This window comes from Petaurus breviceps, unplaced genomic scaffold, assembly GCF_028583685.1.
Source record: "Petaurus breviceps papuanus isolate PSGF00001 unplaced genomic scaffold, PetGlider_PUasm1.0 76, whole genome shotgun sequence".
Taxonomy (NCBI): domain Eukaryota; kingdom Metazoa; phylum Chordata; class Mammalia; order Diprotodontia; family Petauridae; genus Petaurus; species Petaurus breviceps.
In genome coordinates this window covers 58,889,101-58,917,008 of record NW_027186473.1, presented here as the reverse complement: position 1 = coordinate 58,917,008, position 27,908 = coordinate 58,889,101, and the positions used below count along the sequence as shown (strand labels likewise).

The 27,908-nt window shown below is 37.5% G+C and overlaps 1 protein-coding gene across 4 annotated transcripts in view; it reads right to left on the bottom strand.

Moving 5' to 3' along the window:
• Window positions 1-27,908, bottom strand: part of TMEM131L (transmembrane 131 like) — a 170,046-nt gene that overhangs the window by 63,843 nt on the left and 78,295 nt on the right. For all 4 annotated transcript variants that reach the window (XM_069105579.1, XM_069105580.1, XM_069105581.1 and 1 more), the window contains 9 exons: window positions 21,363-21,431; window positions 16,399-16,522; window positions 14,843-14,959; window positions 13,446-13,556; window positions 5,853-5,930; window positions 5,542-5,695; window positions 3,260-3,318; window positions 1,314-1,422; window positions 205-304 (listed from right to left, as the gene is read on the bottom strand). In XM_069105579.1, coding sequence (XP_068961680.1) covers window positions 205-304; window positions 1,314-1,422; window positions 3,260-3,318; window positions 5,542-5,695; window positions 5,853-5,930; window positions 13,446-13,556; window positions 14,843-14,959; window positions 16,399-16,522; window positions 21,363-21,431 — 921 coding nt within the window. The remainder of the gene's footprint in view (window positions 1-204; window positions 305-1,313; window positions 1,423-3,259; window positions 3,319-5,541; window positions 5,696-5,852; window positions 5,931-13,445; window positions 13,557-14,842; window positions 14,960-16,398; window positions 16,523-21,362; window positions 21,432-27,908) is intronic.

Genomic DNA, 27,908 nt, shown 5'->3' with positions numbered 1-27,908 from the left:
TAAAACTTCCCTAAGGATTTTCCTTTTAAGAGTTAAGACTAATAGAGAATTAAGAATTAAGACAACCTGCTGTCAAAAGATTTATAAGCTCCTTCAAGGAAAGGGCTGCCTCCTTTGTATCCTTCTATTCCCAGTACACTGCAGAGTACTTGGACCAAAGGTGGTGCTTCATAAATGCCTGAATAATTGATTGATTAAACCTACCCTTGAACCACAGGGCGAGAGAGACATGCTTGTAATGTGGCCGAGCCTTTTAGGTTTCTTCCTTCCCCATGAAAATCAGTCTCACTGAGACATGATGGAGCTGTTTGGAAATGAAAAGAAAAATCAGAGTTAAGCACAGATATCTTGGTTTTCACTTATGCTTTTCCTCTTTACTAACTCAGCCTACTACCTGTGTTGTCTCCTCTGCCAAGCCTTTCATGCCTCTAGCTTATTTTCTTGGAGAAAGAATTAAGCTCCACATTTCATCTTTTTTCCATGACAAAGCCCTGGTTTTTCTCAATTAATAGAGGAAAAGTCCTTAGGCCTGCCAGCTACAGTAAGATGGGGGGAAAAAAGATGCTAAACTGGGCACACAGCATAGTATAATAGCATAGCAGGGCACTGGAGCAGATGAATAGGAAAGAAATAAAATCCAAATGGTTAAGAGTTTTTTGGTATGGTGGCATCTTTTGGCTATTTTGTCATTCAGTGCCCTATCTATGAAAGAAGAGGCAAAGGTGGGAGGGAAGAGAAGAATGCAAATCTCAAAGTAAAATTGAATTTCAAAAAATTTTCTTATGGGAAAAATTACCCTAGAAATCTTATTATTCTTAACCCCTGATCATTGCTGCATTAAGAGTTCCAACACAAAGTTTCACATGAAGAGTAGGAAATAAATAGCACTGGCATTCCTTCCTCATGCAAACTCTAAGAACTATTAATCCCTGCGCAATGGAACTCAAACTCATTATCTTCCACCTTAAGCTAATCTGCAGTTATGAATAAATCACTCCACAGAGACAATAATAATTATCATTATATTATCTACATAGGCATACTCTGCCTAACATCATTAACTGGTTCCCACAAAAATGCAACTTTAGGTGAAATGACAAAACAGGGAACAGTTAGTCTCATGGGAACAATGTTACAAATGAGTAACCAAGCTAGACAGCATCATGGCAGAGTTTCAAGATATTACAGTAAGGTTTGTCCATTACATATTTACGGTATTCTTAGGAAACATTAATAATAACCATTCATGAGGGATATGCTTCAACAATAGAAGTAAACAGGAGACAGCTGCCAAACATGTACAAATACTGTACCTTTACAAATAAAAGAAGCAATTTTGGTAAAATTGGTTGTAGAAGAGGGTAGCAGGACTGGTTGAAATTGCAGAGATAAAGAATCTCTTTGTGAGAAATGATGCACATCCTGAAATAAAAGATAAACATCACTGACCTGTTTGCTGGAAGATGGCTACTGAGTATATTATTTTGTCTCTACATTTTTCAAAAAAGAGGCAGAAAAATATGAAGGATGCAGAGATGGAAAACAAAAATGATTAGAGGAGAAGAAGGTATGAAATCACAGATCCCAGAAGGAAAGATCAGACGGGGAAAGTAATAGCTACGGAGCGACCCAAATTATCTAGACAGATGAAGAAGCAACATGAGAAATGAAAGCAGAGCCATTGCCATAAGATAATTAATTGCTGATATTATGGGAAAGAGCCCTATTTTATTGTCACTCTAAAAAGAATGCCCAAGCAAAAGGATATAAGGAAGAACAGACTAAAATCAAAAAATGAAGGAGACTGATCTCTCCTATGCTCCAGGTTTCTTTTGACTCAATTATAAATTGTGGGGATCTCTGACAATGCACTTATTAAAAAGGAAAATTAGATTTTTTTCATCATCATCAGTTTTACTTGTCACCAACCTAAGTCTTCAGTCCTTCATCAGATTCAAATGCTCATCCACGTGTACACTATTTCCATCTATTGGTACAGATCACACTGTCTCATTCTGAGTGAGTCTTGTCTGTATCTTTCCACAACCTAACATGCCCACCACTCAAGAGAAAAGGAGCTAACATGCTGGGGGCCTTCCTCTAAACTGGAATAATTTGTGAGTACCAGTGGGGCACTTAGGCACACAGCTGCCATCTCTTTGCTCTCACAACCTTACCTGTCTTCCACCTCCTTTTCTGATCATAAATTTCCTAAATGGTATCCCTTAAGCCTGAGAGGCAGCATGGTTTAGTGGATAAAGGGGCTGCCCTTGGAGTCAAGGGCCACCTGTTACATATTGGTTTTTATGACCCTAATGAAGTTAAGTAACCCTCACAGAAGCCCAACCAATTCTTTAAGGATATGTACAAAACAGGTGTTGATCTGCATTGGTAGGAGTTTTTTTTTTTTATTGGAAGTTCTACATACTAATGAAATCATAGATCTAGGCACTCCCCCACAAATTCCATTAAGTCATAAGCATAAATATAAGAATAATGCTTTCTATTTGCATATAACACATTATACAAAGTGCTTTAACATATATTTTATTTGGTCCTCAAAACCCTATAAGGCAGTCATTATTAATCCATCAATGTCTATTAATTATGGCACTTATTGCACTAATGACATTTTTAAGGATAAGGAAACTGACACCTGCCCAATATCACAAGGTGACTAACAAAATGAATTGGAATTAGAAGTCAAGTACAGGATCATTTCACTATACTTTCCTCTTATCAGCAATAAATGGATAAACCGCTCTCAATAAACTTAGATGGATATATACATATATATACACTTGTAATTTAGTAAAATGTACTTCATTTTCTACCAAGTCTTTTAATTTATGTTAAACAGAAATATATTTTCTTTAAGTCATATATCTTTGTTTTCTAAATTATTATGATATTTATGAGATATAGATATATATGAATTTAAATAGACTGAGGAAAAAATTTAACCACAGGTTAAGTAGGCTGGAAGGTCCTTGAGAGTTTGTATAGTTACAGTTCATAACTTCTGACAAAATCCATAGTAAAACCATCCAAGACAGAAGAGAAACTATGCTATATTTTTACTATGTGCAGAAAAAAATCTACCCATCTAAACTTCCCTGGAAAGGTTAGGAAAAAAAAATGTAACTAAAAATTACTGTGCTAAATGTACATTTTTAAATGCAAAAAACCCCCACATTTTTTACATATCTAGATAACATAAGAATACGATGTTACAAGAGAAAGTCAACACATAAATTACCTGTATCCATAGAAGGCTGTTTCCTGAATGTAATACATACATATTTACTGCAGAATCATCTGTCAAAAACAATGAAAGTAACTGAATTAAAACGTTCTCCTAATTTTATATCTTTTTATAGAGTTTACTGAAATAACATCTTATAATTTCTGTCAAAGTTGTAATAAAGATTTCTTCACTGAAATAAAAATTGAGATTTTTTTTCTTACCATAACTTTTTCCCCCAAACACACAGAAAATAGACAATTACCACAGGCTACCAAAATAATTAAAAACTGTAAATACAGAAATGGCAGATTGGAGATTTATAGTCAGGAGGACAGTCAATCTGACCAACTGCATTAGCCTCAATAACAATCATCAAAAGATATAGTGGCCAGTGACTATTAGGGCAAGAAAACAGAAAGGAAAAGAACAAGTATATATTAGGTGCCTATTATGCTTTACTTAAGGATGTAGGACTTAAATATATATTTTGGTTAGCATAAACGAATTAAGAGACTTGGTAGAAAATTAACTACATTGAACCAAATGACATGTGTATATATCCACCTAAGTTCAAGAGATGTTCATTCATTTATGACTTCAAGTTCTATAAGCCACCAGTTTTGTCCGTCATCGCCCTATGTATGCGTACACACAATATCTCAATTGATGCCCACAAACACTCTGGCAGGTTGGTGCTTTTATTGGGAAAGGAAACTATGGTGGTTGGAGATTAAATGACTTCCCTAGGGTCATACATCTCCTACGTATCTATGGATGGACTAGAGCTCAAGGTTTTCTTGATTTCAGTTCTAGTGTCCTTTCCACTACACCTGCCTTTAGGAAGCAACTGTCTTCCAAATATTGACTGATTAAAATTGGGCACAGTACCATATGAGACGCTACACTAGGTTCTCAACCCCTTTGTGTCACAGCCCCCTTTGGGAGTCTGGTAATACCTATAAACCCCTTTTCATCATCATGTTTCCAAATAATTCAAAGAAATACTCAATTTCAATTAGAGGTTAATGAAAATAAAGATGCTACTTTTTCCCATACAAGTTCACAGACCCTATGAAAATTATCCAAGGAATCATAGGACCCAGGTTTAAAAAAGAAAAGGAAAAAATCCTGCATTATAAATAATCTAGGACTGCCTACAAAATGCTGGCTTGCTTTTAGCTCTTAACTTGTCAAAATTTGATAGATAGTGGATTTCTCCCCTCCCTTTAAATGCTAACCTTGAATATTCATGGCAAAGAATAAATGCTTGTCACCTAATGGACCTTGAGACTATATGTCAAATACTTTGCAAACTTTAAAACACTAAAATAAATGTCAGTCATTACAATAATATTTATTTATTGAACCACTACTACAAATTACTTCTAAGGGCTAAAAATTTGATGCTGTCACTAAATCCTGTCCCTAGAAATGGTAGGTTCTCATTGTTTTCTGATTTCCTTTTTCCAAAATAATGTAAAATACAGATTTCTGATTAAATTAATCAACCAAAAATAGGTATTTCTTCATAATGGAGTTTATGAATGAAAAACGGTGTTTATCCCATTAAAGTGCCCAGAAAGTTGAAGCCCATAAATTTTAATGGGAGGTTAAGTTAATACTGTTAGGCAGGGCTCAAATTTTCCAGGGTTAAGCTTCACAGACTACACTACTCACAGGTTTCCAGGAACTTCTGGCTCTAATTTACTATAATCTAGTAATTCAATGAGAATTTAGAGTAACAATATTAATATGTATTTACATAGCAATTTAAAGTTCAGGAAATTCTTTATATGCATTCTCACTTGATCCTCACAACCACCCACTGACATAGGTATCCCAAGACTTATTGTGCCCATTTTCCATGACCAAAAAAAGATTTAGGGACTTTCCCATTTTCACAAGGCTAATAAGTGTCCAAGAGGCAAGGGTCAAACCCACACCCTCTTCCAAGTGCAGCATGCCATTCTTCTAATAACAAGGTCAAGAGAGTTTCCATTCACAGTGAACAAAAACAAATGAAATAGATGTCAGAAGATCCATGACTATCAGGTCAGCTCTGGTGGGGAATGGAATGCCTTTTATTTTTTTCATCCCCCCCCACCAAAAAAACTGTAATACTGCCTCACTTAGCTAAATTAAACATGTTTACATTTTTTTACAATTAGAGTAAAGCAAAGGACTTTCAGCTTTTGCCTTAGGATAACTATCCCCAAGAGAACACTTTCACACAATAAATGCTTCTATACCCACCAAGCTATATTATAATGCAAGCTTCAAGGGATTCACCTTACCTGAGGTCTCAGTTTTGTCTATAGCTACATAAACAATGGAGAGATTATCTAATAAATCTTGTCTACTCTCCTCATACTCTTCAGGGGAGGTTTCCGTGGTTAAAATGATGCTCATTTGTAGCAGCAAGGTGTCATCTGATTCTAGATAGCAACTCTGAGGATGGGTGGGGGGAAAAGGGAAGAGAAATTCATCAAGCCTTCCAGAGTACATAAATCTAGTGATTTCAAAATATTCCCCCCAAACAAACAAAAAATCACAAAAATACAGATTTGTAGTTCTAAAATATACATGTTCTTAAAAAAAAATTTACCTTGAGTTGCTGACAAACTTTATTATGTAAACTGCATTCTAGATGAACTTGCAAGAGACTAGTATTAGTGCTTTCTGCCTGGAAGAGTAAGAAGACAAAAAATCATTTTAAAAGGAAGACTTTGTAAAACTCAGTCTGCAGTGCCCAGTTATATTAGGATAGAGACTTTACAAATCTTAAACTCCTTTTGCAAATACCCCTAAAACATATTTGTGGCAATGTAAAGGTTCCAAGACTTTTTTGCCTCCTCTTTTTAATATGTCATAAGGGCTAGATCACATTTACAAAATTGCACAGTGCATCTGTAATGATTCTAAGCTGCTCACTGCTACAAACACCCATTTTTTAAAAACGCTAATTCAACCAGACATGTCAATGGCACAAAGTCATGGAAAACCACAATCTGGTTAGATTCACAATTGCAGGGGACATGAAGGGGCATAGGAAAGATGAATGTTGGGTATAAGAGACTGTACCATACTGTCAAAGATGACTTTAAGAGAATTAGTACAAAAGATCTCATAAAAGGAAGCAGATCAGTTACTTAGGGAGATCAAGAGATTATAAATCGAAAGGAAAGCCCATCCTGAAAAGAACCAGAGGAGTCCTCTAGTGGCTTGAGCAGAAATTCAATGGAAGCATTTACAGAAATGAACAAAAACCTGTACCAGGGAGAAGGGTACAGTGAGAACTGAACAAAATCACAGCTCTACTGAAATGCAGAGATATTCCAGTACTAGATTAGAATATTGTCGCCTGGCCCTCACATATATCAAGAGGAGAATTAAGAAAAAAATGACAATAACCAATAGCCTTTACTTGATGTACCTACCACCTGAGAAGAATTTGCTACTCTCATCCTAAATACCTGTGAGAAGTATTAGGCAAGCTACCATCAGAGAAAACATAGAAGCCAAAGGCATAGGCAGTTCCCAAAAGGAAAAGTTTGTCAGCTATCATCTAATACATCAAAACCAGGTCATCTAGATCCTGTGTTTCCAATTTAAAAAATTTTAATGGGAAAATAAACAGCTTACAAGAATGTTTCTAAGTTTATTTTTTCAAGATTGTTACCTTAATAAAATGTATTTAAGTCACCCACCAAACAAAATTATGCAAACAGTTTCACATGATGCCCAAGATTAGGCTTCATCAATTTTCCAATGAAAAATCGGATATTGGGAGTCATGTAAAAGGAGTAATCAAAGAGATATACAACCAGAAAAGGAGGTATGATACACAAGGTTAACTGATTAACAATCTGTGTCACAGTGGTACCCAGGCAAAGTAAAACAAGCTCAGGCCAACACATTGGGTGGACCTGTCTTCTCTGCCTTATAACTCCCCAACCATCCCAAAAGGCACAAATGGCTATTGTTATCTAGTTATCAGACACAGATCTATTCCATTAGAGCCCCTTGATGGCAGAGACCATCTTTTGTCACTTTTTTTTTATCCCCATGCTTAGCACAGTGTCTGAAATATAGTAGATGCTTAATAAATGTTTACCAATTGATTTCTGTGTCACTGGTATATCTATACCAATGAAATCACAGAACCAGTAAATAAAATTCTTTCTTTTCTAAATTACCTACCTACATACATACATTCTTTCTCTCTCCATCTATATACACATGCATACATACACACGTGTGTACATATATATATTCCAGTTCCAACATGTTACATTAAAATATGCAGGGAATATTTAAAGAAACAGATTTCCTACATATAAGGAAGCAATCTATTATGACTATATCACCTCCACAGTGACTAAAAGCCTAGAATGTTTTGTACGTGATTATTTTTTTTCTGGTATAGTTATTCTTTAGTACTTTTCATTAATGTAAAATACTGAAAGTAGCAAGAAAATTTTTTTATGATTTTAATGATTTATTTAAAAGTTATATGCCACATATTAAGAAGGCATAAGAAAAAATTTCAGTGAAAAATGTGAAAAAAAATGAACGTATCCACAAGAGGGAGTTCTAGTACCTCCAAACTTCCTTTCTATCACTTAGAGAAATAACAAAAAATGTAGCTATAAAAAGAGGCAGCATGGTATACCAGAGAGAAAGTACGTCTCACAGACAGAAAGATGAAGGTTGAAGTACTGCCTGCGATATTAATGATTCTGTCAACCTGGGGAAGTCATGAAACTTTTCAGTGCTTTAGCCAACTCCCATAAGATTGTAACTTGAAGAAAAGATGGTGGCCTGCACTGAAAGAGGGAGTTCTGCTGTCAGTGAAATCACAGGTCAAGTCCCCACTCATCTCCCACATCAATATTCTTCCAATTGCACTCTATGGTTATGTGCTATGCCACAATCTCATAAGAAAATCTAAAGCAGAGACTCAGGTAGCAATGGTGAGGGGTCATTGTGGATGTGAGCAGTCTGAAAACACATTACTGATGAGGAATTGTATGAGAACTAGGATAAAAGATAATCAATTATGTGACTAGAAAAGGATGTGAGTAAACCAATTATGCAGCAATATGGGGCAAAACAACAGGACAGACCATGTCCTGTTCTGGTATCCACAAAGTATCAAGAGATCTAAGAGTGCTCTATACTATGATGGTTCGGAAGTTCCTATGGAGATTAGGGAGGAAGACCCGCAAAATTTTAAGGATGAAAAGACAGAGATGGTTGCTCCCCTCCGTTACCTCCCCTCCACTAGTACCTGGCACATTCATAGACACTTAATAAAATATTTATTTTTCTGAACCTAGAACTTAAAAAAACCCAACAACCCTGAACTCAAGGTCTCCATTATTCTCTTCCCCTCAAAAAAGTTATGCAGTACCATTTTATGTACCTATATAAGCCTCTATGCCTAACAACTATATACATATAAAGTCTGATATAGTCATTGCTAACATTTACATACCACTTCAAGGTGTGCAAAGCACTTTACATATATTATCTCATTTTATGATATTGGCTCATTATCCTGCTAATCTCAGTCAACTAATGCTTAAGATCTAAATCTCCTATACCATTATGTGCAATAAGTAACTGGCAAAAGGATGTTACTAACATCAGCCAGATGATATTTTGTAGTAAATTAGAAAAAGTCTTTGAATTGAACTGGACCCGAGTCTTACTTAGTCCTAGCTCTGCTATAGTGACTTTGAGCTTTGGTATTACTGTGTGCAAAATAAGGATAACAACTTACATCACCGGATTATTGGGAGAAAAGAGCTTTTGCCGCTCTAGAGAAGCTATGGCAAATGTGAATGGCTGTACTGGATCCTAGTGAGGCAGAATCATACTGTGGAAAGGTCACTGCCTCTTGACCTGTGTTCAAAGCCCACCTCTAACATTTATTATCTGTGTTACTTTGAGCAAGACACTTAACCTCATCTCTAAAATGAGTTGGACTGAATGGCCCTTCACATTCCTTCCGGTCACCCTAAGACATCTACAATATACAGAGGGAGTATTCTTTGAATTCTCTAGAACCTGGGCAAAAGGCTTTATTACAGATGAAAGTGGGAAAAAACCAAGCTGTAGCACTGTTCTTCATCAATCATACAATTTCTTATCAGTCTTCATGTCAAGGTATGCAAGAGAAGTATCATCACCCACATTTGACATTTGAAGCAATTGAAGTCTGGAGAAGAAGCTAGATGATATACCAAAATATCAAACAGCCAACTTGGGAGCTCTAACCTATAATTTAGGCCACTCAGCTCCAAGTCTAAACTTTTCTTACAACAAACAAATCACAACTGATCTAGACACCTACAGTATACACTGAAATTTAGGTTTAAAGTATATGTGTCAGTGTGGATATATATATATATATATATATATATATACATATATATATATGAGGATGTAGTGAGTTGCACAATAATGTAAAAACAACTGAGCAGTGAACCAATTTTGAAATTTAGTTTTCACAGTTTTATTGCTAAGAGGTGAGAAGGTGGGATAGTTGGTGCAAGAGAGTAACAGATTCCCTTTGCATCCCATCAATCAGAGAAGGCTCCAAAAAAGAGGCAGCAGCTTTTAATAGGTGTTTAAGGAGGGGTAAACGCCTTGTGAGAGTCTGAAAAGGAAGACCCTATAAAAGGAATTAAAACCAGTATAACTCAGAAGAGTAACATCTTTCAAGCTTATAAAACATAGTAAAAACAAATGGCAGTGACTTCAAATGATTGGGGGCATTATTATTTCACTTAAACACAATAATGAATAATAACTATACATTGACATAAGCGAAGACCCAACAAGTATTTCAAAATGATCATGGACAAGAGGAGGGATTATGCCTGTTCTCCTTGTCCCCTAAGGGTCTAGCAATGATGAATAAATGTGTCAAGGGATACAGGTTTAGTCACAGCATTAAGAAATAATTTCCCACCAGAGCTGTCTAGACCTGCTGTCTCAGGAGATACTGAGTTTATACTCACTGGAAATCATCCAAATAGAAAATGGGTGACTACTTCTCAGGAACAAGGTGACCTCCGAGGTCCCTTCCTATTCTGTGATTTTATGACTGTATAGAATGAAGTTTCAAAGTGAATACTTGACGGTGGCCTAGCCATAATTTAGATGACAGGCCCTAGGGATGTGACTGTCAGAAGCACAAGGATGGTAAGTGACTTGCCTAGTGTCTCCCGACTAGGAAATGTCAAAGGCAGGATTTACATCCAATCTTTCTGACTCCAAGCCCAGCACAGTATCTATTGTGCCAAGTTGTCTCTATTTCAAATAGAATACAAATGAGTGATGTAGGGGGAAATTTTAAGAGTTCACATAATATAGGACGGCTAGGTGGCGCAGTGAGTAAAGCACTGGCCCCGGAATCAGGAGGACCTGAGTTCTGTTCCGGCCTCAGACACTTAACACCCACACAAAAAAACTAGCCGTTGTAACCTTGGGTAAGTTACTTAACCCCAACTGCCCTCCAAAAAAGGCAAAAAAAAAAGAGTTCACATAATAAAGGTTACTGAAATGAGATGCATAGGCATAGAAGTATAGCGAGACCTGGGTTACCTGGAAGGGACTGGAGATGCCATCCAATCTGACCCCTTCATTTTAAAGGTGAGGAAACCAAGACCCAGGGTGAAGTGAGCTGCTCTCTTGCTCACAGTAGAGGTAGAATTTGAATCCAGATGCTGACTTCAAAGCTCTTTCTACCATCCTTACCTCCTCAGGTCACCTAGTTTAAACTCTATTTCACACAAGAAAGTCAAGACCCAGGAAGCCACAGAGACAGGAAGCAACCAAGACAGGATCTGAGTTTCCAGTTTGGTGATCCAGTCACTACTCTTTCTGTCACATGACTATCTCCCACAGTGATAAATTCCTATTTCCTTTGAGTCTATCTTCCTCTGTCACCTTTTTTTTTTGAGGCAATTGGGGTTAAGTGACTTTCCCAGGGTCACACAGCTAGTATCAGAGGCCAGATTTGAACCCAGGTCCTCCTGAATCCACAGTTGGTGCTCTATCCACTGAACCACCTAGCTGCCCCCCTTCTCAGTCATTTAATTGCTTCACTGTCTATAAGCTAACACACCAACATCCACACCCCATATGATGTTCTATAAAATAATGTTACTTCTACATCTCAACCAACAGTCACTCAGATGAGGTGATCTGTTCACCCAATAAATCTGATCCAAAAATGACACTAAAAAAGAAGAGAGGGATTTGGCCTCATCAACATAACCATCCATTTCCAAAATCAATGAATGTAAGACATCTACATGGCACACAACTCATCTGAGTCTAAGCTGAGGCAAATAGGGCTAAATGACTTGCCCACAGTCACACAATTAGTATGTGTCTAAAGGCCAAATTTGAACTCAGGTCTTCCTGACTCCAGACCCAGCACTCTATCTACTACACCACCTAGTTGCCCCTTGCAGGCACTTAACAAATGCTTATTTCCTTTCCTTCTATTTGTGTAAATATTTTCTATGACAGTCATCATTTTTGCAGCATTTGTGATATGACAAATGGCATAGTCTATTTCATTAATTTTTATTTTGGATTTAAACTTTAATATAGTTGTACTCACTTAATTAAACATGGAAAAAAATAAGTAAAAAAATTTACCCTCTCACTTCTCAAAGTACAAGCAAGCAAAGGAGGAATAAAGCTTGTCAGAAAGCTCAAAATGCCTGTGGATCTCAGTGGTATTGGAGGTGCAAGCAAGAGTTACTATACTAAACAAACATCAAGCAATTGTGAGGCATCACAAAAAAAAGCTAGAAATACAAAGATGAAATAAATGAGAATTCCTAACTTCAATGATCTTAAAGTGGGTGACTGGGAAGGTACACAAAAAGAAAGATCCAAGACAGAAGTAGGGGCAAAGAAAGCCTCCCATGGTGTAGTAAGTTTTACCCCATGAAAAGCCAAGAAAATTATTTACTATGCATCATCCACTTTTCCTGGAAGTTAATAAGTGACAAAAAGGACTATCAAAAAGAAAAAGAATGAGACTATTTTGAGGAAAAATAGACAACTCAAAAAATGTAACAGTGATAATGACATATGTCTCATAAGAAAGAGACATGGTCACCATACATCAACTTTAAAGTTAATAACCTTAAAAGCACATTTTAGAGAGGTATAGTGGACTAATTCTAGAAAGCAGACCAAAAGATGCACGGAGGTAAGAGACAGTCTGTCCTAAGCAAAAACCATATACAAACATACACTTTTTAATAAGATTGTATTTATTTTTAATTGTCTTTTTTAACATTACATTCATTTCTTAAAATATCCCTCCCACCCCCCTAAACCAGCAAGCCTTTTCCTTTTGAACAAAGATGTAAAAATTAAGAGTTTGGCAGAAATAGACCCCATCCTACTCTCAAAGCAAATAAGAACAATGCTCACAACTAACCCAAATGTTCAAAAAGTGCGTGCCTAAGAAACAAATGCCACACTATCATCTTGTGTTTGGTCATAGCATTCACCCAGAGTGATATTAAAGTGTTATATGATTCAACAGCATAGTCATATGCTGCTCATAGCACTGCTCTCACATTTTAGGAATGAATTGCTAACATGTCTAAATCCCCATTAATAGTTCATTATGGAACTATATATTTCCTGAACTTAGCTACAACGTCTTTGAATCTACTGTACACTTTTGGATAATAGTTCCTTATTGTACATCATGGAGCTATGTTTCCTTAACTCTGCTACAACTCCTAAGGTGCTTATAACCAGGAGAGAATATGAATAACCTCCTCCTCTTACTCCTTAAGATTTAGATTCCAATTTTTTTTTTTTGGACGGGGGGGGAGGCAAGGCAATTGGGGTTAAATGACTTGCCCAAGGTCACACAGCTAATTAAGTGTTTGAGGTCGGATTTGAACTCAGGTCCTCCTGACTCAAGGGCAGGTGCTCTATTCATTGCGCCACCTAGCTGCCCCTCCTTAAAATTTCAAAGCCAACTCTGTGTGATGGCCTAGTGACCCAATGTGAAGACCATATTCTACTCCCAGCAAGGCTCTAGATAAGAATGGGAATCCCCAGTAACCATCTTTACTTAAGGAATACAAAAGGCAGGTGAGGTTGTTCCTTCTTGGGCTCCAAACAATTTTTCCACTCAAAAATTTACCTGTGTTTGTGAAATCTGGATACTCTGGACATGGGGAAGGAGTAAATGAGCCTTTGGTAACTGTTTTGTAGACCCTTCAGTGGAGAATCGTGGAGTTCCAGTTCCAAAGACCTGGAGATAAATGACAAATTATACCATTATAAACAGATCATCAAATGTCACTTTACCATCCCGGATGAAGTTTATATTCCTGATACTAAGTTTCAAGGATCTTCATCAGTGAAGGATCACATGCTTCTAAAGGCCATCTTCCCCAGAAACCACAGCCCAACAAGCTTAATCTTTTTGTACCGTGTAGAGTGTAAACTAAATGAGGGCAGAGAAAATGTCTTATAAAAATGTTTCATGGAACCAGAAGATCATTCATTGTACGTAGTGACAGTAACATGATCAACTATGAATGACGTAGCTATTCTCAGTAATACAATGATCCAAGACAATTCTGAAGGACTTATAATGAAAAATGCTAACCACCTCCAGAGAAAGAATTTATGGTGTCTGAATGCAGATCAAAGCATGCTATTTTTCACTTTTATTTTTCTTGGGGTTTGGGGGGGGTGTCTGTGTTCTTTTTTGCATCATGGCTAATATGGAAATATATTTTAAATGACTGCACATATATAATCTATATCAAAGTGCTTACCTTCTCAAGGAGGGGGGAGAAGAGGAGGACAATTTGAAATCCAGAAATTATAAAAATGAACATCAAAAATTGTTTTTACATGTAATTGAGAAAAAATAAATAACATTGTATTCAAAAAAAGTCATTTGGCTCCAAACCTCTGGAAAGGATCCGCTTTACCCAGAACATTTTAACAAGCATTTATTATTTTAATTTTGCCTTTTTTACTCTGGCATGTCAAAGACTGCTGCCCTCAAACTGACTGGATTTAGTTAAAACTATGACTTACTTGATGAATTTATTATTTTTGTTCATCTCAAAGACCAAAAAGAAATTCACACATCCCCAAAGAGTCCACATGGGAAGGAGAATGATAAAATTACTGACTTCTCAAGTCTGCTTTATAAAAGAATGCCTTTTACATTTTACAATATAAAAACTGAATATTCCAGAGAGTTTTTCCCCTACTCCAATATCTGTCAAAATCAAGAGACCACTATGACACCATGCTATAGCATATGTGAGAGTTATAGCACACAACAAATCAGTGATCTGTGTCCATGTGGGGCCTGAAAAGGGGTTTAAACTGAGTAACACTAAAGTAACTAAAGGGCTATGGATCTTTTGAATCAGGGGGTCTCAGAGCACACTGCCCACATTTCCAAAGCTGCTTAGAATTTTTTTCTTTTTACAGGGTCTTTGTTCATAAACCTATAACAAAACTAAGATCAAACGGATTTACTAGAAAAGGAGAGGAGGAAAAAAGTTACTTCACCTGGTAGGAAATAACTCCAAAAGAGGATGTATTTATAAATAAAGAACTTTCAATGCTTCCTTCTTCAGTTGGTAAAAAAATTATTCTGAAGGAGGTTTGTCCCATTGCTGGAATCACCTGAAAGACAGGTATACATTAATTCTACCTGCTCAAAACCAATAATTAAAGTATCTCTATAATCTCTTCGCTTAGACAACTTGTGTGCTACTTAAACCTACAAACAGAAAAGATGATGACCCTTTCTACAACAGAAGAGAATCCCTAAGTCTGAGGGCACTTTAAAAAAGAACATACCAAACGGTTTACTGGCAACAGAGAATCCAAATCCTTTAACTTTCATTTGGGATTATAGAGTCTCTGTCCCTACACGAGCCACTTATGATTTGCTTTGGTTTTTTAATATCTTTCCTCTCAAACTCCACATTCAAATATTTCAAAGTTTTTCCTAGACACCAGGAATTCTTAATCTTTTCTGTGTCAAAGATCCCATTGGGCAGTCTCGTGAAATCAGCGGACCCTTCCTCAGAATCTTATTTTTTAATGTACAAAATAAAATGCATAAGATTTCAAAGGAAACAAATCATTACCAAATATAAAAAAAAAGTTTAAAAAAAAGTTCAAGGTCCCCAGTTAATAATCTCTGCCCTTAACCAAGGTTTTCATCTTTACATAAATGCAGAGGAGAATCATATATGAGCACTCAAATGCCTTAGTCACGTAAGTGAAATGTCATTACTGGATGTGTCAAGATGATAAAATGGTCTCTCTCCCGCCATTCCCCTAAGCCAAGTTCCAAGACCCAAGTTCAAAACTGAAGGTGAATATAAGCAAGCATGGAAAAATAAAACCATATAACTAGTTGGGAACTGTAAATAGAATTTAAATACCATTCAAATTAAAAACATCAATGAAGTTTTTCAATCAAGTCCAAGTCTTTGTGATCCATCTGGGGCTTTCCTGGCAGAGATATTTCAGTGGTTTGCCATTTTCTTCTCCAGTTCATTTGAAAGATGAGGAAACTGAGGCAAACAGGTTTAAGTGACTTTCCCAGGGTGAGACAGCTAGTATCTGAGGGTGGATTCGGACTCTAGGTCTGGCACTCTGTGAGTAAGTGCTTAGGCCAGCTAGACTTATCACCGTTTTAAAAATAATTTTTCACTGTATTTTGGAGAGAGGAAAAAAAGGCTTCAAACTTTTTCTAATTACTGAATATTTCAGAATCTGTGCTAAACTAAAAGTTCACAATATGAGATTTCAGTAATAGTAAACAAAAATCTTTTGATATGTGTACACCCAAATATCTGGTGTGAAGTCTAAACTTTTTCTCCTTTACATGCTGATATCAAAAGACCCACCCCAAAATAAAGAAAAAAAACCTTCTGGAAAAAATAAACACCAAAGCAAATTACACCAAAAAAACACCAAAGCAGAGAAAAAAGACCAGGGTTAACAGGGAAAGGGGAGACCAAGCAGAAAATGAAAACTTTGGGCCAAAGAAAGCATGAAACCTTGGCATACTTCCACCACATAGTTTCCAAGAGTACATCAACACTCACCCTGCAATGAACAGGAGACACATGAAAATGTCTAGAAGCTGTAAACACTGAATTCACTACAACTTCTTTATCCCTACTAGGATTATGAGCATATAGTATTTTAGCTGTGGGAAGTCCCAATAACCTAAGGGGGAAAATGAGAAAAAAAATTATATATGTATATGTGTGTAGACTTATATTTTCATAAGAGATCAAGTTTCATTACCTTCTTTCAAAGAATGCAACAAGTCCCGGTTCCATCAAAATATATCAACTACAACAGTAAGAAATAGCATTTCCTTTTATAAACCTTAATCCAAACCAAAGGACAAGGGAAAAACGGGATGGCTAGACACAGGCTGCAAAAAAAATAAAGCTATCGTTAAGGACATTTATGATAAGGAATCTGATCCTACTCATGTGAGAACCAGGAGGGTAGTTCATATTCTGTGCTGGTAGGCAATATTTTAGAAACAAAACAGACTAAGGCTTCCAGTGTGTTGAGCTGACTCTCATTGGAAGATTTATCAAAAGACCTACGTAAGAGACACATGGGATAAGAAGATGAGGCAGGGCTGGAATTTTTACCTAGGATGTGAATTCCCCAAATCAAGGTGCTCACAGACTTTACTTGACAATCTCAACCCCAATGGGGTTTGTGCTACATGACTCTGATTGGACCATCAAACTTTTAAGTAAAACACACATTAGGCATTAGAAATTTCTCCAACTCGTGTACATAATACAAATGAAAATAAATCATGTTTAGATAAGAGAAAGTTTGCTTGCTCACATGAAAACCCAATTCCCTTAGGCTTTGTTTCCTAGGCATTAAGTCTAAAGGCTATTTGCTGAACGTTCCACTCTTCTGGAAGTAGTGGTCTTTCAACTCACAGGAGGGATATTATTTCTTGGTAGTTCTGGCAAAAGAAACTACTTAATTGATGCTACAAAGACTGCTCTGGTAAAAAATGAAAACATACAACACTGCATCATAATACTCTGCTTTACAATGACTATAATTACTACAGTCACTTTTTATCCTACTGTCTGCCTCCAATCTTCACTCCTCTGAGGCAGGGGAGGAGAAGTCAAATCTGGAAGAACAAGCTACTCCTTAAATACCTCACTGCTTATTGGTTACTCTCGACTCTAACACCAAGTGCATACTTCAATCAACAGCAGCCCTGGCTTCATTTCAATTCAATCAACAGTTATAAAACACTTATTATGTGCTATCCTAGATTTCAGTCGAATAATATTCTCATAGACAACACAGGTGCATACCAGAAATGTCACTGAAGTCATAAATACAATTTCAATAATTCTAGTGGAAAAGGCTTGAATGAGCAATACTTCTTAGCAAAGGTTAGGAAGCATAACTACTGTCTGAACTTAACAAAAATCTCAGAGGTACTAGGTCTAGGGGCCTACTATCCAGGGAGAAAACTTTTTTTTAAAGTGTTCTTATTATCACAAGGAAATAAATTTTCTGAGTATAACAAGCAAAGACTGTTGTAATCAAAGAAAGGCTATTGCAGTGGCCTAATGTCTTACCATCTCACTAAATTAAATAGCAATGTCTTTCCTGGTTTTTAATTTCCAAGAAAAAGGAATCAGTTAGTTAAGTCGTTAATGCTTACATGTAAATGCTTCATATCCTACCAACATGACTAGGAGAACAGCCTTGGTTTCATGTAACACTTCACCCACATGTGTAAAATATCTCCCCAGGGCACAACAACCAAGGGCACTGGGGAGAATCAGAGCCCACAGCCATCCTACCCTCAGTAGAAGCTCATACTGAAGCAATAAATCTAACAGTTGGGAATGTTGGCCAGGACTTTGGAGTAGTTATCACTCTGCTATTTTTAAAGTGTTATGAAGATCTTAAATTTCCTTTACCATAGACAACTGCCAGGTTCCCCAGGGTCTAACGGACAATCAAAAGGGAAGTTCTCTCTTTGAAAGGCAAATCTCAGAATTTTATACCTTATCAAACCACCCTCTTCTCAGGATAATTAGCACCCTCTAATTCAAAGCTGTCTGCCTATAAGGCAACCCTTACAATAACCCTCTGGAGTCAAGTGGGATTAAACAATATTATCCTTGCTTGATATATAGGGAAGCTAAGCTATGAAAGGGGAAAGGGATTTTGCCCAAGGTCACACACAGAGTAAACGACAGTATCAAAAACAGAAACCAGACAGCAAAGCAGTCAAGGAAGGCATCCTTGCATTCCCTCTGATTCTAGGACTTCTGATCCTTCAATTTCTTAAATAGGCATTAAAACCTCACTCATCTCAACATTTATAATTTGGAATGCATAGCTATGCAGATACCATGGATAAATTTTTTGAGTAAAAAATTCAAATAAATTTCTTCTTCTAATAATATCACCAATAAGACACTGTGATATAATGGAAGTGATGTCAGAGGGGGGCCCACTGGCAGAGACTCTAGACCCAGTTTTATTGCCCATGTGATCTTAGACAGCTATATGGGCCTGAATTTCTCCAGCTATTAAAAAAAAAGGAGGAAGAGGAGATAAAATATTTAGTCTGCCTACTTAACAGGACCAAATAAGATAACAAATATGAATACAAATATGAAGTCGCTTTAAAGACAGAAAAGCATTACTATTAAGGTAAATCAAATTTAAAACTAAGTTATTCACCACAAAAGCTGAATTAACCTTTATTTCAAAACCATCAGGTTATGCAACCAGTAATTCATTCATCTATAATAACTAGATTTATGACATGGTTACATTTACATTAAAAACTACATAAACTATGATTTTTTCACTTATAGTCTCATTTTGTTTTCCTAGAGGGTGAGAGTTTTAAAGTACTTACTATGTGCTACACACATACAAGGTTTATACAGTATAAATGGGACATAATTTTGGCCCGGGCAGGGGAGGGGAGGAGATACCAACAAAAGTCCCCTTTAGAAGATGGGATTTGAGCAATTTAAAAGAAAGCCAAAAAGCAAGTAAGGGGAGAGTATTCCAGGCATGAGAGCCATTGACAAGGTACAGACTGGGAAGACAGTGTCATGTTTAAGGCCAGTGTGCCTGAATGACAGACTATGTAGAGGGAAGTAAAGCCTAAGAAAACTGGAAAGGTAGGAATTTATCAGACTATGAAGGGCTTTTAAATGTCAGGGAAGCAGCCTATAGAAAGGGAGAGAATAAAGGAGATACAGAGGAATGATAGCAGGAGCAATCTGTGAGAGAAAATGGGATGAGATCAAGAACCATCTAAAGCAATTTGCCCTAATAAGGTGAAGGACTCTCTTTACCAGAGGTAAAGGAGGATACTGTGGGGGAATACATCTGAGTGATGTGAGATAAGCAGAGAAGAGGGGACTCTCAATGAATGAGAGTTCAATTTTTTAAGGCAAGTGTGAGGCTGAGAGAATAGTGGGGAGGTGTGCCATGGGAGGTTTGGAGAAGGATGAAAAGGTCTGGAATATTCACTGTGTGGTGAACTGATTTAGGAAGGTATAAAGGGACTGCCTTGCTACAATGAGAGCCCAGTTGAGAATATATTTAACACAAAATTTGTAGTAAACCCATTCAACATGGTTTTATGGCTTTTTTCCGACTTCATCTGGCTGCATGTGAATAGAAAAGAAGGTTTCAGAAACTGGGGGGTAATCCAAAATAAGAATGAATCACTTAATCTCACTGAACTCTCCAAGCACTCTCCAAGAGCATAAGTTTCAGATCTTCCTACAATCTTCAATCTCCTACAAAGGGACCACAGAGGCACATCTATCCAATTTCCCATTTTACAGATGAGGAAACTAAGGACCAAGAGGATTGGCCATGATCCTCTGACTTCAAATTCAGCACTCTTTACAGTATACCACCTCAATATATTAGTAAGCAAAACCCACCAAACTTACATGTACTGTCCCCAAGGTACAGCAAGGAAAGCTCAGCGATTCTTTGGTCCATGAGTCCCAGAGGAGTGAACAACAATAGCAACTCACTCATAGCCAGTACTTTACAGTCTCTTTGTAATAATGCCATGAGAGGTGGGCAGATCTCCCCCATTAGAGGGACGATGAGACAAAGACAAGGTTAAGTAACTCATTCAAGATCACGCATTCAGTAAATGGGGTACCCAAGACCTCTTTTGCTTCTGATAGTATAAACTCCTTGAAGGAAAGGGGTCATGTTTGTCATCTTTCTATCCCTAGTCCCTGGCACAGAGCATAGTAAAGGCCGAATAAAGATATTTTGGAAGGGGAAATGGCAGCAACAAATGAAATATGTATGCTGAACATTTTACAGTCCTTAAGTTATCTGTTGTTGACATTTCCAATGAAATAATTCAATTTCAAGAGACATAAAAGGCCAGATCCCAGGTGCAATTTAAAGGCACTAGTTATGACCCTTCAAATATTTGATACCATTAAATATTATTTTTCCCTCCTCCCATATCATTTGTCTTTCTCCTTTTCCTTAAAGGGAAGATTACTGGGCTAAGACTCAGGAGATCCAGGGAGACCTGGGTTTGAGTCCCATCTCAGAAACTTACTAGATGTATGACCCTGAGCAGACAGGTCACATAGAACCTTATAAGCCTCAGTTTTCTCACCTGCAAAATGGGAATAATAATACCTGTAGTCTTTTTCTTATAGGGTTATTATGAAGATCAAATAAATAATGTGTATAAAGTCCCATGCAAACCTGAAAGCATGACGCAAATTTTGTCCATTTTTTATATCTATCTATATCCTATGCTACACTGGATATAATGTAACTATACATATATATGTATACCCACATATACATACACGTGTATAAAGCTTATATATATACACATGTGTGTGTGCATACACACAAAGGATAATGTGATAAAAGACAACAAACACAATATATTATTAAGACTAAAAAAAAAAACAACCTGATGGGGGAGAGGTTAAGATCAAAATACATAAAGGGGGATAAAAAGAAATCAGATACTTACTGTACTCCAAAATCTAGGACTGAAGGCTGAAAGTGTAAGCCCTTCCCACTGGACAGCTTATCTAAGAAGCTAAAAAGGAAAAGAAAACAGGGATTAATTTTATTATCCTTTTGAAGTTACAATGCTGAACTTAAGAGCAAACTCACTAAAGGCCCTTATGTGGATAAAAACTCTCTCTACTATAAGGATATTTTGAGCCAGGTTCTAAAAATGCTTTAAAAATAGTCAACTTGACAGTAAAATGTTCTTCAAATCTAGTGTAGAAATTCTGGCTATGCAAGAATTGTTACTCATGAATCATGGTTAATCTAACATCTCATCAAAATGGACAAGAAAAATCTAATGTAGGACTTAGCCTCCAGAAATGCACACTGACAGAAATGGGAGAGCTGAAATTTTAATAGGCTATCTGTTCTGGATTCAAATAAAAGAATGCTTTCTAGAAATCCAATTGTTTGAGAAGTTTTATAAATTTTGTATGAAGATATATTTTTTCTCTCATTAGGCATCTATCCCACACACACTCCCCAAAAATTAAGACTGGGAGCCCTGGGCAGACCCTCTGTGGAAAGTTTATGAGAAGACAGAAACTAGAAATACTTGGGAGGAAAAAGAGCGTGCCTCCAGTAGACAGACCTACCCTCATGAGAAAATCTATCCAAAATGTTGAGGTATATTTTTAACTCTGGGGACTGATTTCCTTGGTAGGAGGGTCAGGTTTTGCCACCTTTATTCTCTCTAGTCTCAACATAAAACATTCCTTCCTTCCATACCTGTGAAGAAACCCCCACACCCCCCCCCAAAATATCCTCCCAAGCCTTAACAGTTCCATGTGACAGATATTCCTCTACTGAACCAAAGAAAGGGCCCACAGTGAACTGTCCCCAGATAAGTACATGAGAAGGAAAGGGACATTACATATTCATTTAAAAAAAAAACAACAACCCTAGCCAACATTGCTATTAATGTTCAGGAAGAATAATAAAAGATTTCTTTTTCTTTCACTATTGAAACTTCATATATTATTTCCTAATGGGCCTATGAGTGTAACCAGGACTTCGTCTCAGAGGAAGAGAAGATGAAACAGAATTGATTTTAAAAGAAAAGATAAATCTAAGAAAAATAGCCATGATTTAATACTGAATGATTTTCCCCAAAGTCTCTGCAAAAATTGTAGAAGGAGAAAAAGAATCTTCCCTGAAAGAAATACTGCATATCTTCAGTCACTTCAAACAAAAGTGAAATCTAGCTAATTTACTAGATTGTGCATTGAGTACTAGTCTGGAATGAATTACATTAATCCCTTTAGAGGGGAAGCTAAACATGAACCATACCTAGAACCTTCTATTTTAGAAATTCCCTCAACCTCCTGGATATCTAGGGTGGGATTACAATGAGCACAGCTGCAGTCACAGTTAGAGAACAAGCATTTATTAAATACTTACTATGTGTTAAGTGCTGCACTCAGTATTGGGACTTCAGTTTCTACCTTCAAGGAACTCACAATCTAATGTGGGCAACAACATTCACATAAGTTCAACATAGAAGAAATATACAGCATAAATGAGAGTTAAGTGCAGAAGGAAGGTGCTGGCATTACTGGAGAGGAGGGGATTTAAGTGAATCTTGAAGGAAAGCAGAAGATAGTGAGAAAAACCTGATGCCACCCCTTGCCCTTTCAAGGACAAGTTCCCCAGGACTAAACTTGGTCTTCCTGAATCCAGAGCTGGAGCTCTGGGAGTGAGATGGACCTGGGCCACAGCTATCACCTATTTATCTGTGTACATGCTGTGTTTTCCAAGGACACTATGAACTCCTTAAAGGCAAGGATTATTCGATTTTCAGCTTTGTATGCCTAGTACCTGTTAAATGTGTGCTAAGAAAAAAAGTAGTCACCAAGGTGAGGCAGGTCCAAGACTAACCTATAGTAGGAAGATAAAGCAGTTCATAGACTCATAGGTTTAGAGCTAAAAGAAGACCTCAAGATTTAACTAGTCCAAACCCTTCATTTTAGAGGTTTCATCTTTTGTCCAAGGTTATCCAGGCAGTAAGGACCAAGCTAGGTTTTCAACTGTCATCCTCTGACTCCCAGTTCAGCACACTTCTCAATACACCACAATTATCTTTTAAAATCCTTTGTGATCTAGCTAGAAAAGGGAACAAGTAAGGAGGCCTAGCTTATATTAGAACATCTTTTCCCAAAATAATTTATTCTCAGAACATTTGGGGGCTTGAATTATAGATGGAAGTCATCAGTGCTGGTCTGAGATATCTTAGGCTACAGAAACATTGCTTATATAAAGTAGAAAGGGTTTGCAAGGGAAATTTTGAAACAAATATAAGAAATAAAGTCAGCTAAGGAATCACATGGACAAACTACTGAACTTGGAGTCAGGAAAACAAGAGCTCAAATCTACCCGCAGGGGCAGCTAGATGGTATCATGTACAGAGCACCAGCCCTAGAGGACTTGAGCTCAAATCGTGCCTCAGAGGCTTACTAGCTGTGTGATCCTGGGCAAGTCACTTAACCCTGACTGCCTCAAAAAAAATCTGCCCTCAAACACCAGCAAACCATGTAACCCTAGGTAGGCTAGTCTGCCTGTGCCTGCCTCAGTTTCCTCATCTGTAAAATGAGGATAATAATAGCACCAACCTCCATGGAATGTTGGGAAGATAAAGAGATATTTGTAAAGCACTTTGTAAAACTTAAAGCACTATATAACCACTAGATATTGATATTTTCATCCTTAAAAGTTGTCACATGGGGCGGAATAGAAGCAGGACCTCCCCACGGCTCTGGCTTCCACCTTCCCCAATCCATGTAAAAAGGGGACTCTAAACAAACTTTGGAGCTGCAGAACCCACAAAATGACACAGAGAAGCTAACCTCTTGCTGAGGACAGCCCAGCAGGTCAGCAGGAATCATCCAGTGCAGCGCTCTGGAAGCAGAGCCCAGCCCCACGCAGAGGCTTTAGCCCCAGGGCAGGCCTGACCAGCCATCAGCCCGAGGAACTCCAGGTCAGAAGCAGCTGTGGCTGTTTCCAGATTTATCAACACAAAGATACAAAGGACAAAGTGAGAGGTCAATGCATTCTGGACTTTGGGACTCAGTAAGTAATGCATTCTGGACTTTGGGACTCAGTAAGTGGCAGTGCATTGGCTTTTACCCCTGGGGCGAGAAGCTGCTGAGACAGCACAGCCAGCCAGCACCACCTGGCAGCTTCAGCTCCTGGCCTGCAGAGTGTAGGGGGACCAAGCACCAGTCTGAGGGGTAATCGCTCTTGATTTAACCTGCTTGGATCTGGATTGCAGTCTAGGGTGGAGGTCCTGGGGTTTGTGTCCAGCTTGCCAGAGCATGTGGAGACCTCAGAGAGGTCACCCATCTAATATCTCCAGCAGCTGAGAAAACCCCAACGTTTGGGATAAAAGCTCCCCTGTCTGGTGGCAGAGTCCTACTGTGGCTAAAAGCCCAGGGGTCAAGTGACTGAGGGGCAACATGACCAGGCAAAGGAAACAAAGCAGACAGAAGATTCCAACATTACACTCCTATTTGGGGGACAAAAAGGAGCAAAGCATGAAACAGGAGGAAGACAGTGAAGTTAGAACTACTGCACCAAAAGCTTCCAAGGAAAATACAAGCTGGTTACAGGCCATAAAGGACCTTAAGAAGCAGATAAGAGAAGTGGAGGAAAAATTGGGAAGAGAAATGAGAACAATGCAAGATTTATGAAATGAGAGTCAACAGCCTGACTGAAGAAAATAATACCTTAAAAAATAGACTAACTCAAATGGCAAAAGAGGCTCAAAAAGGCAATGAGGAGAAGAATGCCTTAAAAAGCCGAATTTGCCAGATGGAAAAAGAATCTCAAAAGCTCAATGAGGAGAATCATTGCTTCAGAATTAGATTGGAGCAAATGGAAGCTAATGACTTTATGAGAAATCAAGATGCTGTTAAACAGATCCAAATAAATGGAAGAATAGAAGGCAATGTGAAATATCTCATGGGAAAAACCACTGACCTGGAAAATAGATAAAGGAGAGATCATTTAAAAATTATTGGACTAACTAAAAGCCATGATCAAAGTAACAACCTAGAAATCATCCTCCAGGAAGTTCTCAAAGAAAAATGCCCTGATGTTTTAGTACCAGAGGGCAAAATAGAGGGTGAAAGAATCCACCATTCACCTCCTGAAAAAAGATCCCAAAAAGAAAACTCCTAGGAATATTATAGCCAGGTTCCGGAATTCCCAGATTAAAGAGAGAATATTACAAGCAGCCAGGAAGAAACAATTTGAATATTGTGGAAACACAATCAGGATAACCCACGATCTGGCAGCTTCTACACTGAGGGATCGAAGGGCTTGGAATGTGATATTCCGGAGGTCAAAGGAGTTGGGATTAAAACCAAGAGTCACCTACCCAGCAAAAATGAGTATCATGTTTCAAGGGAAAATATGGTCATTCAGTGGAATAGAGGACTTTCAAGCGTTCTTGATGAAAAAACCAGAGTTGAATAGAAAATTTGACATTCAGATACAAGAAGCATGAAAAGGTAAACGGGGAAAAGAAATCATAAGGAACTTATCAAAGTTGAACTATTAACATTCCTACATGGAAAAACAATAATTGTAACTTATGAAACTTTTATCAGTAGTTGAAGGGATTAGAAATATATATATATATATATACACATATATATATATACATATATATATATATGTCTGTATATGAGGGTAAATGGGCATATGAATACATATGTGAATGTGTGTATATATGTTTACAGGTATACATAGATAGAGGGCACAGGACCAATTTAACAGGAAGGGATGATACTTAAAAGGTGAAATTAAGAGGTGAGAGGAATATAATGAGAGGAGATGGGGAGAGATAGATTGGGGTAAACTATCTCATAAAGAAGAGGCAAGGGAAAATGGTTACAATGAAGGGGAAGAATAGCAAGGCAAAAGGGAATGGATCAACCTTATTCCCATTGAATTTGGCTTGAGGAAGGAGTGAAATACACACTAAATCTCACCCTCCAGGAGTGTAGGGGGGGAAGGGAATGAGAGGGGGGATGATGGAAGGGAGGGAAGTTGGAAGCACCCACTTTTGAAAAGGGATGGGATCAAAGTAGAGAATAGAACAAGTGGGAGGTGGGATAGCAGGGAGGGAAATATAGTCAGTCTTTTACAATATATCCACTATGTTATTGTTTTGCATTAGCCACACATGTACAACCTATACTGAACTGCTTATCTTCCCAGTAAGGGTGGGTGACAAGGAAGGAAGGGAATGAATCTGGAATTGAAAGTTTTAAAATCAAATATTCAAATATATATATATATATATATATATATACACACTATTATTAATACCATCTTACATGTAATTGGGAAATAAGATATACAGGCACTGAGGCATAGAGATCCACTGGAAAAGTCGAAAGGGGTATGGGAGAAAATATGGCAGAGAGCAGATTGGAGGAGGGGATATCCTGTGGGACTGCTATTTTGGGGCAGCGAGTAGGGGGAAAATGGGGAGAAAATTTGTAACTCAAAATATGGTGAAAGTGAATGATGTAAATCAGAAATTAATAAAGCATTTGAAAAAATAAAATAAAAAGCTGTCACATGAACATTAATAATTTTATATTTAATATTTCAGAATGGAAAACACCACTGGCCTTAAGTTTTTTTTTTCCTGAAACCCCCAAACACAGTGTGGGGAATACCAGGATACTACAGAAATGTTAGGTCACAATGTAGTATAAACCTATGATACATATTAACTTCTTTATTGAAATGTTAGATAGCAGTAATTCTCTCAGAAGAGGACAAATTAAATATCAAGCTAAACTATCTGAAAAAGACAAAAAGGTCCCCACTCCCAACAAAAAAGGCCTTGAAAGGCACCCTCTTCTAAGGGAAAGTCAATTGCAATCCAATTTAATTCCACCAATGTTTATTAAACATCTTCAATGTATAAGACACTTGTTTCAGGGTGGCTAGGTGGTGCAGTGACTAGAGCAACAGCCCTGGAGTCAAGATGACCTGAATTCAAATTCGGCATCAGACACATAACACTTACTAGCTATGTGACCTTGGGCAAGTCACTTAACCCCAACTGCCCTGCCCTGCCCCCTCAAAAAAAAAAAAAAGACACTTTTTCAGGCACCAGGGACAGGACACAGACTAAATGGTCTCCACTTCCCTAGAGAAGTAACTCCACACAATAATCCATCCTACATACTGAAGTGACTTTCCTTAAGCACAAAAGTGAAAGTTACTCCCTTATTCAATAACTCCCTATTTACCTCTAGGATTAAATATACTTTTAAAAATCTTTAGAACTTGGCCCCAACCTATCTTTCCAGCCTCATTTTATCTCTCTCTCTCTCTCTTTCTCTCTTCCTCTCTCTCTGTCTCTGTCTTTGTCTCTCTCTCTCTCTCTCTCTCTCTCTCTCTCTCTCTCTCTCTCTCTCTCTCTCACACACACACACACACACACACACACACGACACTTATCTCTGTTCCTGACAGACCACAT